This window comes from Macaca mulatta, chromosome 7 (assembly GCF_049350105.2).
Source record: "Macaca mulatta isolate MMU2019108-1 chromosome 7, T2T-MMU8v2.0, whole genome shotgun sequence".
NCBI lineage: Eukaryota > Metazoa > Chordata > Mammalia > Primates > Cercopithecidae > Macaca > Macaca mulatta.
The window spans coordinates 55,026,067-55,041,163 of record NC_133412.1 but is presented as its reverse complement, the minus strand read 5'-3'; the positions used below and the strand labels follow the sequence as shown (position 1 = coordinate 55,041,163).

Below are 15,097 nucleotides of genomic sequence, written 5' to 3'. Positions count from 1 at the left end.
TGGCCAAAACTTGGTGATTGGCCCAAGAGTAGGCTGCAGTCTGTTTACACCTCCATTTAGGTTATAGTTCACTATTTAGGGAGAAAGTTTCAGGCTGAACTTAAAATATGTAAGGACTCAGCTTTTGGCTAAACTTGATGTAACACTTGCCTGGTTTCTCCCTGCTCCAAGAAGTCGGAGGCTTTTTTAGAGATTTCTGTTTATTTTGCTCACGTATTAACTCCAAGCATCTAGAATACCATCTGATACATAGCATGTGGTCAATACACATTTGCTGAATAAATGAAAAAGCGAGTTTCCTAAGAAGGCAAGAGACGAAGGGAGCCAGAACATAGCCATATGGTTCCTGCCCCCACAGGACTTGTGGGTCCAGGACTTCCGGCCTACTGCGGCTGAGGAGGGAGAGGGAAGTGCAAAGAGCTGTTTCCCAGCTGGATGAAAAGGGACAGGGAATATTCGTTTGATAATTACGGTCTGCATTGAATCTTTTTCTATTTTGTTTAGACCAATTTAAATGTTAAAGTATTTAATTCATCATGCGTTTGTCTTTGAAGTAGATGAAACGTATTTTATTAGGTCTCTGTACTTCGACCTTCCAAGCCTGGCACACAGAAAGGCCCTGATAAAGCCTCTAGAAGGCCTACTTGTGTTCAGCGCAGCCCGGCGTGTTCTGCCAAGTGCTTTCACCAGTACAGATTTCTGTGAGGCGCGCCTCTGAATCCTTAATCTGTGGATTGACTGTGGTGATAAGGCAGGCGGAGGGAAGAGATTGAGTACGAGAAGGACCTGTGTGACCAAAAGCGGCGGTGTAAGCTTAACCTAGGAAAAGAAACAGCTTCAGAAAAGCCGCGCCCGGACATCGAACCAAATCAACTGACCGAACTCCCCTCTGGGCGCCCCAACGGCGCGAACCGACGTGCGCCTGCGCGCGGACTACACAGCTCTTGCAGCCGGGAGTGGCGCGGCAGCGGCTGAGATCACGTGGTGCGTCTAGAAGCCACCCCGCCTCTCCCAGGCCTCCCTGCCCCGCCCCGCCCCGCCCCGCCCCTTTCCCGGCGGGACGCTCTGAGCCGCTTCGAACTGCGCAGGGCGGCCGGGGGGTGAGTGTCCGCGAGGGGCGTGCGTATCGCAGACCCGGGCGGGTCCGGGCTGGGGCGCGGGCCGTCTGAATGCCTTCCGGGGACTAGGGGACAAAATGGCGGCGGGGTACGCCCTTTCACCCCCTCCCCTCACCTGGGAGTGCGGGTGGAGCGGGGCAGGGATCGTTGCTGGGGGAGGGGAGCCTCGGTAGCCTGGGGAGGGCTCAGAGGTCGGCCTCGGAGGCCTTGGGACGGGGGCGGGAGTGAGCCGCGTCCGGGCCTCCTCTGCGGGCTCATCTGGGGTGTTAGGGACGTAAGACCCCGCACACTACGCGGTCTGAGGGATGAGTAGGGGGCTGCCGCGTCACCTCACTTGGGGGCAGCCCCGGCCGCGGGTGACGAGGCTTCTGGAATGTCTAAATGCGAGGGGCTCCTGGAGGAGCCGCCCTTCGTTTGACAGGTGATCGTCATCGTCATCTTTCATTCTCAGCGGGGTTTACCGTACTTTCCCTGTACTCTGATCTTAGCTCTGCCCAGGAAACAGGGCAGGAATGGCCTCTCCGTCTTCCAGATGCGTGAGCTGAGGCCTGGAGGAGTGAAGAGCCCCTCGCACCTGGGAGTTGTGGGACCCAGCCTCCTGCCTCTGTTGCTGCTCTTCTCCCAGCACTTCCTTCGCGCCTTCCCCTACACCGTTTTCCAGTCTCGTTCGTGGGAACGGCAGCAGGGAGGAACGGGATTGTTAGAAAGCAGACACAAAACTGGTCCTCAGAGCAACATGTGCTGTTGTTAAGGGGGCCCCCGCTGAGATGAGGCCACCTGTTTGTGAGCAGCTTCCTGTTGCTGGTGGACTGCATCTCTTATTCTAGTTGTGATAAGTTATCTTCCGTGAAAATAGCTCTTCACTAATAGTCATTTTACCAAACAGATACTAATTCCTTATATGAATTATAGTTTGTCTTAGCTTGTGGATTAATTTCATCATTAACTTTTCATCTTCTTAAATCTGTGGTAGAAGGATGGGTGGGCTAGGAGTAATGCTTATTTTATGAATGGAAAAACGGGGGCTCCAAAGGTTATTATTTGCCTTAGATCACCAGCTGGTGAGTGGTAAATCTGGTATTAAGTTTTCTGACCTAAGGTTAGTAGTCTGACCACTGTCCTACTCTGGCCTATTCTGGTGCTCTGTCCCTTCTATTATTTCTGTTAACTATGACTTTTCCTCAAAGTTTGTTGGTTGCAGATGATTTATGCCACTTGAAATGAAGAATGATATTCACTAAATAATTTGTTATCAATCAAAGAGTCAATTTTTAATGTGTTTTGGAAGGTTGTCTTTGTGGGAGAAGTAATCTGATGGCTTTGAAGGCAGATTGAGTTGAGTTTGAATCTCAGCTCCACCCCTTGTTTTTGGCAAATTAATTTTTCTGAGCCTTTCTCATCTGTAAAGTAGGAATAATATCCACCTCATAAATTTGTTGATAGTAATAAATTAGGTGTTTTTAAATATTTAGAACTGTTCCTGGCCCATGGTAAGCCCTCAACAAATGCTCTTTTCCTTCTTTCTTCACACTCCCTTGAGCTGCATTACAAATATTCTCTATGTGTCTTTGGTCCATTTGGGTCTGGTATAACGAAATACCTCAGACTGAGTGGCTTATAAACAACAGAAATTCATTTCTTGCAGTTCTGGAGGCTAGGAAGTCCTAGATCAAGATGTCTGATGATTCAGTGTTTGGTGATAGTCTGCTTTCTGGTTAATAGATGGCACCATCTAGCTGTCTCCTTACATGGTGCAAGGGTGAAGGGGTCTCTCTCTGGCCTCTTATAAGGGCATTTATCCCATTCATTAACACTCTGCCCTTGTAATACAGTCATCTCCCAAAGGCCCCACCTCCTAATATGACATTGGAAACTAGAATTTCAACACGAATTTTGAAGAACACAAACATGCAGACCATAGCATTATGGTTAATCACTTGGTTGTTCAGGTCAAACAACCATGGAAATGTAATCAGCAGTACTGTACAAATGTGTTTTAAAATAAATTTTGGTGACTGGGGTCCAAAGGATGAAGTATTCTAAACGGACTTTAAAAATGTTTGCCCTTCGTGCTTCATAGGTATTTTAAGAACTCCTAAAAGATTTATAGTAAGGCCATTAATCTCTTCAATTAGCTGCAGGAATGTTTTAAAGATAAGTAAGATGAAGGGACTTGAGATTCTGTCATTTCTTTCACTTTCTTTTTTCTTGAAACCGAGTCTCACTCTGTCACCCAGGCTGGAGTGCAGTGGGGCGATCTTGGCTCACTGCAAACTCCACCTCCTGGGTTCAAGCGATTTTCCTGCCTCAGCTTCCTGAGTAGCTGGGACTACAGGCGCTCACCACCATGCCCGGCTAATTTTTTTTGTATTTTTAGTAGAGATGGGGTTTCGCCATGCTGGCCATGCTGATCTCTGACCACAGCCCAGATTAGTTTTAAAGGAGAAACAACTTCTTTGGGAATCACATGTGAATGCTATTTAAACACTTAGAAAGTGGTGGTATTATTTAGGGAGAAGTTTAATAGAATTCTCTCTAAGGGTACAATCTGATATCCATTGTGTAATTGGCATTTCTGAAATTGTAGAAGAGAAAACTGTAAATGGCTGGCATAGCAAAACTTAATAAAATTCTGTTTGCAGTTTCTGCTGGATGGTAACTTTTTTTTTAATTCAACTTTTATTCAACTTTTATTATATGGTAAAGGGTACATGTGTAGATTTGTTACATGGGTAAATTGTTTGATGCTGATGCTTGGGGTCCCAACTATCCCATCACACACACAGGCCATAAGCACAGTAGACAACAGGTGGTTTTTCAGCCCATGCCCCCCTTGGTCTAGTGATCCCTAGTGTCTGTTGTTCGCAACTTTTACCATCATGTATTCACTGTTTAATTCCCACTTATAAGTGAGAACACACAGTATTTGGTTTTCTTTTCTCACGTTAAGTCACTTAGGACAGTGGTCTCCAGCTCATCCGTGTTACTGCAGAGGGCTTGATTTTGTTCTTTTTTATGGCTGCATGGTATTCCGTGGTGCATTTGTAGCTAACCTTTTTCACAAACATGTTTGGCTTTCACTGATGGGCTGTGAGTCTTGTGAAATACAAAGAGTGAAAAGATCTGCAGTCCAGTGATGGAGCTAGCTTTAAAAATTATTAGAGGCCGGGTACGGTGGCTCACGCCTGTACTCCCAGCACTTTGGGAGGCCGAGGCAGGCAGATCACAAGGTCAGGAGATCGAGACCATTCTGGCTAACACGGTGAAACCCCGTGTCTACTAAAAATACAAAAAATTAGCTGGACATGCTGGCATGTGCCTCTAGTCCCAGCTACTCAGGAGGCTGAGGCAGGAGAATTGCTTGAATCTGGGAGGTGGAGGTTGCAGTGAGCCAAGATCGTGCCACTGTACTGCAGCCTGAGCAAGACAGCGAGACTCTGTCTCAAAGAAAATTATTAGAAAGAAATTATTTATGGAAAGACTTTTTCTTCTGTGACATGAAACACTAAAGATTTCGTGAAGTTTTGCCAAAATGATAACTTCTTAAAGTAATAAGTTCATTTTATGTTTTAAAACATACACAAAAGAGAATAGTATGATGAACTGCTATGTATCTATTTCAAAAATTAGCTATACATTATACATAGGCAGTATTATTCCATAAAAGTTACCTCCCCACTAAATTGTTTTGAAGCAAGTTTCAGACATCGTATTTAATTTGTCAAGATTTTTGTATGCATTAGGACTGCTTTTAATACAGTATTGGAAAAGAGAGACGAGTTTCAGTATTTTCAATCGAGCATGCCACTTTCATGAGAGAAAATAAATAACTTGACATATTCATGGCAGTATATATAGAAGTAATCAGAATTGAAAATCTTATTAAACAATTTAGAATTATAAAATGTCTATATTGCTCTTCAAATTACTGTTTTTTCTTTTGAGATGGTGTCTTGCTCTGTCGCCCAGGCTGGAGTGCAGTGGTGGGATCTCGGCTTACTGCGACCTCTGCCTCCCGGGTTCCAGCGGTTCTCCTGCCTCAGCCTCCCGAGTAGCTGGGACTACAGGCGCCTGCCACCACACCTGGCTACAAACTACTCATTTTTACCATAATACATGTATTTTCTGATTAGCAAAGATGTGAACAATTATTGGTAGTTTTTGAGTATGCCTGCGACAACATTAAAGTATCAGACTCAGAAAGGCAAATACTCAGATTTTCTTAAACGTTGGAAAAGGCAAAAACATGGGTGACAGACTTTGTGAACCCTGGAGAGGAACTGTGATTGCAAACCTCAATTTTTCTACAATTTATTGACCAATATGTGGATAATTCATAGATATACTATCCTGGCTTCAGTTAGATGGGCCCCTATATTTTGGAGTAGGGCTACCAGCAGGCTTCTCACTGCTTTGGGTCTGCCATTTACTCCTTGCTCTTTTACAACCTGTGTACCCAAACTTGGATAAAGAAAAGATATACCTTTCCTGGCACTTGAGCCCATCTTTACATTTCCATCTCTAGGATTCTTAGGCATCTCCACAGATATTCTGGAATTGCAGGGCAGAATAAGACAAGTGAGACTTCAGTTCTGAACAAGGCAGGAACTTGTTCAGACACTTTGGGCTCAGCCAGACCTAGTGTTCATTCCCTGTTTACTGCCTTTTGTCTTTGATTTTTTGGGTGCTGCACTTTCTGCTTGGCCACTGTTTTTTTTTGCAGTCCCGAGTTTCTCAAATTTCATTTACTTGAGTACCCCTGTCAGTATTTTGCCATATCCATATTTCTTGTGTATTAACTGATTTTACATTTAAGATAGTGTTACAGATTTTTGAGTAAATGTCATTTTATTGAAAGAAAATTATGTAAATTGTTTTATAGGTGGTACTTAGTTATGGCAAATATCATGAAGGTAGTAACTGAATGATTGCAATTTTGGACGTTTTGGATTAGGACATAGCTTGCTTTCTTTTTTAATTTAAAGCTTTATTGACTTCATATACCATAAAATCCACCCATTTAAAATGTACACTTCAGTGATTTTAATGTATTCACAGAGTTGTGGATCCATTACTGCAATCAACTTTAGAACATTTTCAGTACCCCAATGTGAAACCCCATAAGCATTAGCAGCTATTTTCCATTCTGGCCTCCCTCCCCACTTCCCCATCTTATCTCCAGCTCTAGCCACCCACTAATCTACTTGCTGTCTTTATGGATTTGCCTATTCAGGACATTTCGCATAAATGGAATTGTACAATATGAAGCCTTTTGTGTCTGACTTCTTCCATTTAACATAATGTTTTCAAGGTTCATCCATGTTGTAGCATGTATCAGCCCTTCATTCCTTTTTATGGACGAATAATATTCCATCATATGGATATACCACATTTTATTTATTCATTTATCAGTTCGTGAACATCTTGCATTGTTTCTACTTTTTGGCTATTGCTGCTGTCAATATTCTTGTAGAAGTTTTTGTGTGGACTTGTGTTTTCATTTCTCTTGAGTATAAACCTAGGAATAGAATTGTTGGGTTGTATGGTGGCTTGTCTTTTACTTTTTGAGGAACTGCCAGATTGTTACCAAACCAGCGGTACTGGTTTACATTTCCATTGCAGTGTGTGAGGATTCCAGTTTCTCCACATCTTCTCCAACAGTTGTTTTGTCTGTCTGTTTGACTGTAGACATTTTGGTGGGTATGCCCAAGTTATGTCTCATTGTGGCTTTGATATGTATTTCCCTAATGACTAGTGATTTCAACATCTTTTCATATGCTTATTAGCCATTCGTATACATTTTTTGGAGAAATGAGAACATAACCCTTTTAACCTGACATAGTTATGCTATTTAACCTGACATGGGTTCTTATTTTTCCTCTTGGTTGCTCTCTGTTGGCTTTTTATTCATATAATCAAGTGAATTGCTCCCCAGAAATCCTTTGTGGTAATCTAGTGTGAAGTATACATCTCCTACTGATGTTTATTTTTACACTGTAGTACCTGTTTACCTAAGTGCACCTGGAAATATCTGGAATTTATTTAAAAACAAAGTTAAGAATTTCAGTTCAGAGGCAGAGACAATAATCTGTCAGATGCCTGATTGAACGCACAAGATGCGGTGATGTAAGGATTTGAAGTTAATCAGTATCTGGTGGGACTTAAGAAATAATAACTCAGTCTTTTCTTTTTTTTTTTTTGAGATAGAGTCTCTCTCTGTCACCCAGGCTGGAGTGTAGTGGTGTGATGCCAGCTCACTGCAACCTCTGCCTCCTGGGTTCAAGCAGTTCTCATGCCTCAGTCGTCCCAGTACCTGGGACTTCAGGTGCACACCACCAAACCCAGCTAAGTTTTTGTATTTTTGGTAGAGATGGGGTTTTGTCATGTTGTCCATGCTGGTCTTGAACTCCTGAGCTCAGGCAACCTGCCCGCCTCAGCCTCCCAAAGTGCTAGGATTACAGGTGTGAGCTGCTGTACCCGGCTAATCTTGAACTAACCTTTCTTTTTCCTTTTTGTAAGAAAAGGCCTGTAATTAAGAGTTTGTGAACTCTGGACTGAAAAATTTTAAGTGAGAGCCTAGTTTAATCTGTAATTTGGAAGTACTTTAAATTTAAATCATTACAGGGTTTTAAAGCTGTAATTGTAGTGCAGTGCAATCATATATCAGAAAATCTGAAAATAACAAAGAAATTACCCATAATCCTCTGGTGCACAGCTACCAAGTATTGAGTACTGGTTGTTTGCCATCAGATATTTCTTCACGTTTACTTTCTTTGATTTTGAAAATAACCCTACAAAGTAGATATTTTTACTCTTGTTTTATAGCTGTGTACCCTGAGATTCAAAAATGTTAAAGAATTTGTCTAAAGGCTGTGTAGTTTGTAATTGGCAGACTTGGGATATGTATTTGTGTCTGACTTCAGAACTTAACTCTTTTTAAAAAAAAAAAGTTAATATTTTTAGAGATGAGGTCTCACTCTGTCACCCAGGCTGGAGTGCAGTAGCACGATCATAGCTTACTGCAGCCTCTATCTCCTGGGTTCAAGTGAGCCTCCTTCCTTAGCCTCCCAGGGAGCTGGGACTACAGGTGTGTGCCACTATGCCTGGCTATGTTTTTGTATTTTTGTATTTTTGGTGGATTTCTGGTATTATTTTGTATTTTAGTGTATTCTCCACATTGCCCAGGCTGGTCTCAAACTCTTGAGCTCAAGTGGTCTGCCTGCGTTGGCCTCCCAAAGTGCTAGGATTATAGGGTTACAGGTATGAACCACTGTGCCAGGTCTAGGATTGTTTTTTCTATTTCTGTGAGAAACGTCATGGAGATTTTGATAGGGATTATGTTGAATTTGTAGATTGCTTTGGGTAGTATGGATATTTTAACAGTGTTAATTCTTCCAGTTCATGAACATGGGATGTCTTTCTCTTTATTTGTGTTATTTTCAGTTTGTCATCAATGTTTTATGGTTTGCAGTGTATAGATCTTTCTCTTCCTTGGTTAGATTTATATCCTAAGTATTTTAATATTATTATTATTATTTTTGTTGCTAAAATAAACAATAAAATAAACAATCCTAAAATAGGATGTCATTCTGTCACCCAGTCTGGAGTGCAGTGGTATGATCACAGCTCACTGCAGCCTTGACCTCCCCAGGCTCTGGTTATCCTCCCACCTCAACTTCCTGAGTATCTGGGACTACAGGTACACCCGACCATGCCTGGCCAATTTTCGTATTTTTGGTAGAGACAGGGTTTCGCCATATTGCCCAGGCTGATCTTGAATTCCTGGGCTCAAGTGATTGGCCTGCCTTGGCCTCCCAAAGTACTGGGATTACAGGTGTGAGCCACTGTGGCCAGCCTTTTATTGTCTTTCATGTCCTTCATGCTGTTTTAAATGGGGTTTTTTTTTTGATTTCTGTTTTGGATGGTTCATTGTTAGTGTGTAGAAAAGCTACTGATTTTTCCATTTTGTATTTTGATTTTATATACTACAACTTTACTGAATTTATTAGTTCTAATAGTTTTTGGTGGAACCTTTAGGGTTTTCCGTATATAAGATCATCTCATCTGCAAACAGACAATTTCATTTCTTTTTTTCCTAACTTGGGTACTTTTATTTTATTTTTTTTCTTGACTAATTGCCCTTGCTAGAATTTCCAGGACTATATTGAATAGAACTGGATGAGATGGCATTCTTGTCTTGTTCTTGATCTTAGAGGAAAAGCTTTTAAATTTTCACTGTTGTGTATAATGTTAGCTGTGGGCTTGTCATCTATGATCTTTATTATGACATTACTTATGTACCTAATTTATTGAAAGTTTTTATCTTGAAAGGATGTTGAATTTTGTCAGATGCTTTTTCTGCATTTATTGAGATGATCATATGATTTTCATTCTTTGTTCTGTTAATGTGGTGTATCTGATATGTTAATTTGCATATGTTGAACCATTCTTGCAACCCACAAATAATTCCTACCTGATCATAGTGTATGATGCTTTCAATAAGCTGTTGGATTGGTTTGCTGGTATTTTGTGGAGGATTTTTGAATCTATATTCATCAGGGATATGGGCCTGTAATTTTCTTTTCTTCTAGTGTTTATGTCTGGCTTTGGTATTAGGGTAATGTTGGCCTTGTAAAATGAGTTTGGAAATATTTTCTTCAGTTTTTGGGAAGAGTTTGAGAAGAATTGGTATTAATTCTTCATTAAATGTTTGGTAGAATTTGCCAGTGAAGCCATGAGGTCCTAGGTTCTTCTCTCTCCTGAGTTTTTTATTACACAATCAGCCTTCTTACTTGTTATTGATCTGGTCAGATTTTTTATTTCTTCATGATTCAGTCTTGGTAGGTTGTATATTTCTAGGAGTTTACTTATTTTCTCTAAGTTATTCAATTTGTTGGCATGTAATTATTCAAAGTAGTCTTTTATGATCCCTTTATTTCTGTAATATCAGTTGTAATGTTTCCTCTTACATTTATAATTTTGTGTCTTCTTTTTTCTTAGTCTAGCTAAAGGTTTTTCAGTTTCATTTATCTTTTTCATAAGAGTTTCATTTCAACTCTTAGTTTCATTGATCTTTTCTGTTTTTCTAGTCTCTATTTCATTGATTTTTGCTCTTATTATTTCCTTCCTTATGCTGACTTTAGATTTATTTTGTTCTTTTTTTAGTTCTTTGAGGTGTAAACTTAGGTTATTTATCTGAGTTGTTTCATCTTTCTCTTTTTTTCTTTTCATAGTTGGGATCTTGCCATGTTGCCCAGGTTGGAATGTAGAGACTAGTTTCAGGCATGATCATAGCACACTACAGCCTCGAACTCTTGGGCTCAAGCAATCCTCCCACCACAGTCTCCTGACTAGCTGAGATTACAGGTGTTCACATCATGCGAGGCTGAGGTCTGTCTGTGTCATTTTTTTTTGAGTTGAAGTCTCACTCTATTGCCCACGCTGGAGTGCAGTGGTGTGATCTCAGCTCACTGCAACCTCCACCTCCCAAGTTCAAGCGATTCTCCTGTCTCAGCCTTACAAGTACCTGGGACTGCAGGCACGTGCCACTGCACCCAGCTAATTTTTTGTATTTTTAGTAGAAATGGGGTTGCACCATGTTGGCCAGGCTGGTCTTGAACTCCTGACCACAGGTGATCTGCCCACCTCGGCCTCCCAAAGGGCTGGAATTACAGGCCTGAGCCACTGTGCCCAGCCCTGTCTGTCTTTATGTAGGCTTTTATCACTATAAACTTGCCCCTTAGAACTGCTTTTATTGTATCCCATAAGTTTTGCTATGTTGTATTACCATTTTCACTTGTTTCAGATACTTTTTGATTTCCCTTTTGATTTTTTTCTTTGACCCATTGATTGTTTAGTTGTGTGTTGTTTAATTTTCACATATTTGTGAATTTTTCAGTTTTCTTCCTGTTATTTCTAGCTTTATACCATTGTGGTCAGAAAAGGTACTTATCATTTAAATCTTCTTGAATTTGTTGAATTCTTGAACTTCTTGAGTTTTGTGGCCTAACATATGATCTATCCTAGGGAATATTGTGTGTGCTTGAAAATGTTTTGTATATTCTGCTGCTGTTGGTTGGAATGTTCTGCATATGTCTGTTAGGTCCATTAGGCCTACAGAATTGTTCAAGTTCACTGTTTCTTTGTTGATTTTTTTTTTTGTCTGGATGATCTATCCCTTGTTGAAAGTGGGATATTGAAGTCCCCTACTATTAACGTATTGCTGTCTATTTTTCCCTTCAGTGGCGTTAAAATTTTGGTGCTCCAGTGTTGGGTGCATACATATCTACAGTGGTTATATCCTTTTGATGAATTGTCCCTTTATCATTATGCAATGACTTTCTTTTTTTTTTATTATTATTATAGTTTAAGTTCTAGGGTACATGTGCACAAAGTGCAGGTTGTTACATAGCTATACATGTGCCATGTTGGTTTGCTGCACCCATCAACTTGTCATTTACATTAGGTATCTCTCCTAATGCTATCCCTCCCCCAGCCTCCACCCCACGACAGGCCCCACCCTGTGTCCAAGTGTTCTTATTGTTCAATTCCCACCTATGAGTGAGAACATGCAGTGTTTGGTTTTCTGTCCTTGTCATAGTTTGCTGATAATAATGGTCTCCAGCTTCATCCATGTCCCTGCAAAGGAAATGAACTCATCGTTTTTTATGGCTGCATAGTATTCCATGATGCATATGTGCCACATTTTCTTAATCCAGTCTATCACTGATGGACATTTGAGTTGGTTCCAAGTCTTTGCTATTGTGAACAGTGCTGCAGTAAACATACGTGTGCATGTGTCTTTATAGCAGCATGATTTATAATCCTTTGGGGATATACCCAGTAATGGGATTGCTGGGTCAAATGGTATTTCTAGTTGTAGATCGTCGAGGAATTGCCACACTGTCTTCCACAATGGTTGAACTAATTGACACCCCCACCAACAGTGTAAAAGCATTCCTATTTCTCCACATCCTCTCCAACATCTGTTGTTTCCTGACGTTTTTTTTTTTTTTTGAGACGGAGTCTCGCTTTGTTGCCCAGGCTGGAGTGCAGTGGCTGGATCTCAGCTCACTGCAAGCTCTGCCTCCCGGGTTTACACCATTCTCCTGCCTCAGCCTCCCGAGTAGCTGGGACTACAGGTGCCCGCCACCATGGCCGGCTAGTTTTTTGTATTTTTTTAGTAGAGACGGGGTTTCACCGGGTTAGCCAGGATGGTCTCGATCTCCTGACCTCGTGATCCGCCCATCTCGGCCTCCCAAAGTGCTGGGATTATAGGCTTGAGCCACCGCGCCCGGCCTGTTTCCTGACTTTTTAATGATGACCATTCTAACTAGCATGAGATGGTGTCTCATTGTGGTTTTGATTTGCATTTCTCTGATGGCCAGTGATGATGAGCATTTCTTCATGTGTCTGTTGGCTGCATAAATGTCTTCTTTTGAGAAGTGTTTGTTCATATCCCTTGCCCACTTTTTGATGGAGTTGTTTTTTCTTGTAAATTTGTTTAAGTTCTTTTTAGATTCTGGATATTAGCCCTTAGTCAGATGGATAGATTGCAAAAATTTTCTCCCATTCTGTAGGTTGCCTGTTCACTCTGATGGTAGTTTCTTTTGCCGTGCAGGAGCTATTTAGTTTAATTAGATCCCATTTGTCAATTTTGGCTTTTGTTGCTATTGCTTTTGGTGTTTTAGTCATGAAGTCTTTGCCCATGCATATGTCCTGAATGGTATTGCCTAGGTTTTCTTCTAGAGTTTTATGGTTTTAGGTCTTACATTTAAGTCTTTATTCCATCTTGAATTAATTTTTGTATAATTTTGTATAAGGAAGGGATCCAGTTTCAGCTTTCTACATATGGCTAGCCAGTTTTCCCTGCACCATTTATTAAATAGGGAATCCTTTTCCCATTTCTTGTTTTTGTCAGGTTTGTCAAAGTTCAGATAGTTGAAGTTCAGATGGTTGTAGATGTGTGGTGTTATTTCTGAGGCCTCTGTTCTATTCCATTGGTCTATATATCTGTTTTGGTACCATTACCATGCTGTTTTGGTTACTGTAGCCTTGTAGCATAGTTTGAAGTCAGGTAATGTGAAGTCTCCACCTTTGTCATTTTTACTTAGGATTGTCTTGGCAATGCGGTCCCTTTTTTGGTTCCGTATGAACTTTAAAGTAGTTTTTTCCAATTTTGTGAAGAAAGTCATTGGTAACTTGATGGGGATGGCATTGAGTCTATAAATTACTTTGGGCAGTATGGCCATTTTCATGATATTGATTCTTCCTATCCATGAGCATGGAATATTATTCCGTTTGTTTGTGTCCTCTTTTATTTTGTTGAGTAGTGGTTTGTAGTTCTCCTTGAAGAGGTTCTTTACATCCCTTGAAAGTTGGATTCCTAGGTATTTTATTCTCTTTGTAGCAATTGTGAATGGGAGTTCACTCATGATTTGGCTCTCTGTTTTTCTGTTATTGGTGTATTGCTTGTGATTTTTGCACATTGATTTTATATCCTGAGACTTTGCTGAAGTTGCTTATCAGCTTAAGGAGATTTTGGGCTGGGATGATGGGGTTTTAAGTATATAGTCATGTTATCTGCAAACAGGGACAATTTGGCTTCCTCTTTTCCTAATTGAATACCCTTTATTTCTTTCTCTTGCCTAATTGCCTTGGCCAGAACTTCCAACACTGTGTTGAATAGGAGTGGTGAGAGAGGGCGTCCTTGTCTTGTGCCAATTTTCAAAGGGAATGCTTCCAGTTTTTGCCCATTCAGTATGATCTTGACTGTGGGTTTGTCATAAATAACTTATTATTTTGAGATATGTTCCATTAATACCTAGTTTATTGGGAGTTTTTAGCTTGAAGGGCTGTTGAATTTTGTCTAAGGCCTTTTCTGCATCTATTGAGATAATCATGTGGTTTTTGTCATTGATTCTGTTTATGTGATGGATTATGTTTATTGATTTGTATATGTTGAACCAGCCTTGCATCCCAGGGATGAAGCTGACTTGATTGTGGGTGGATAAGCTTTTTGATGTGCTATGGATTCAATTTGCCAGTATTCTACTGAGGATTTTTGCATCGATGTTCATCAGGGATATTGGTCTAAAATTCCCTTTTTTTGTTGTGTCTGCCAGGCTTTGGTATCAGGATGATGCTGGCCTCATAAAATGAGTTAGGGAGGATTCCCTCTTTTTCTATTGATTGGAATAGTTTCAGAAGGTATGGTACCAGCTCCTATTTGTACCTCTGGTAGAATTTGGCTGTGAATCCATCTGGTCCTGGGCTTTTTTTGGTTGGTAGGCTCTTAATTATTGCCTCAATTTCAGAGCCTGTTAAGGTCTATTCAGAGATTCAGCTTCTTCCTGGTTTAGTCTTAGGAGGGTGTATGTGTCCAGGAATTTATCCATTTGTTCTGGATTTTCTAGCTTATTTGCATAGAGGTGTTTATAGTATTCTCTGATGGTAGTTTGTGTTTCTGTGGGCTCTGTGGTGATATCCCCTTTATCATTTTTTATTGTGTCTATTTGATTCTTCTCTCTTTTCTTCTTTATTAGTCTTGCTAGTGGTCTATCAATTTTGTTGATCTTTTCAAAAAAACAGCTCCTGGATTCATTGATTTTTTTGAAGGGTTTTTTGCGTCTCTATCTCCTTCAGCTCTGCCCTGATCTTAGTTATTTCTTGCCTTCTGCTAGCCTTTGAATTTATTTGCTCTTCTCTAGTTCTTTTAATTGTGATGTTAGGGTGCAGATTTTAGATCTTTGCTGCTTTCTCTTGTGGGCATTTAGTGCTATAAATTTCCCTCTACCCACTGCTTTAAATGTGTCCTAGAGATTCTGGTATTTTGTGTCTTTGTTCTGATTGGTTTCAAAGAACATCATTATTTCTGCCTTCGTTTCATTATTTACCCAGTAGTCATTCAGGAGCAGATTGTTCAGTTTCCCTGTATTTGTGTAGTTTTGAGTGATTTTCTTAGTCCTGAGTTCTAAGTT

The 15,097-nt window shown here is 40.6% G+C and overlaps 1 protein-coding gene across 26 annotated transcripts in view; it reads left to right on the top strand.

Moving 5' to 3' along the window:
* Positions 1-1,052: 1,052 nt before the first annotated feature.
* The window catches only part of SCAPER (S-phase cyclin A associated protein in the ER), a 568,707-nt gene continuing 554,662 nt past the window's right edge, over positions 1,053-15,097 (top strand). For 11 of the 26 annotated variants that reach the window (XM_077939984.1, XM_077939990.1, XM_077939986.1 and 8 more), the window contains exon 1: positions 1,053-1,206. In XM_077939984.1, the coding sequence (XP_077796110.1) occupies positions 1,196-1,206 (11 nt within the window). In that variant the 5' untranslated portion in view covers positions 1,053-1,195. Of the gene's footprint in view, positions 1,207-1,307; positions 1,540-15,097 lie in introns of those variants that run through there. The other 15 variants (XM_077939992.1, XM_077939989.1, XM_077939985.1 and 12 more) reach the window with 2 other exon arrangements.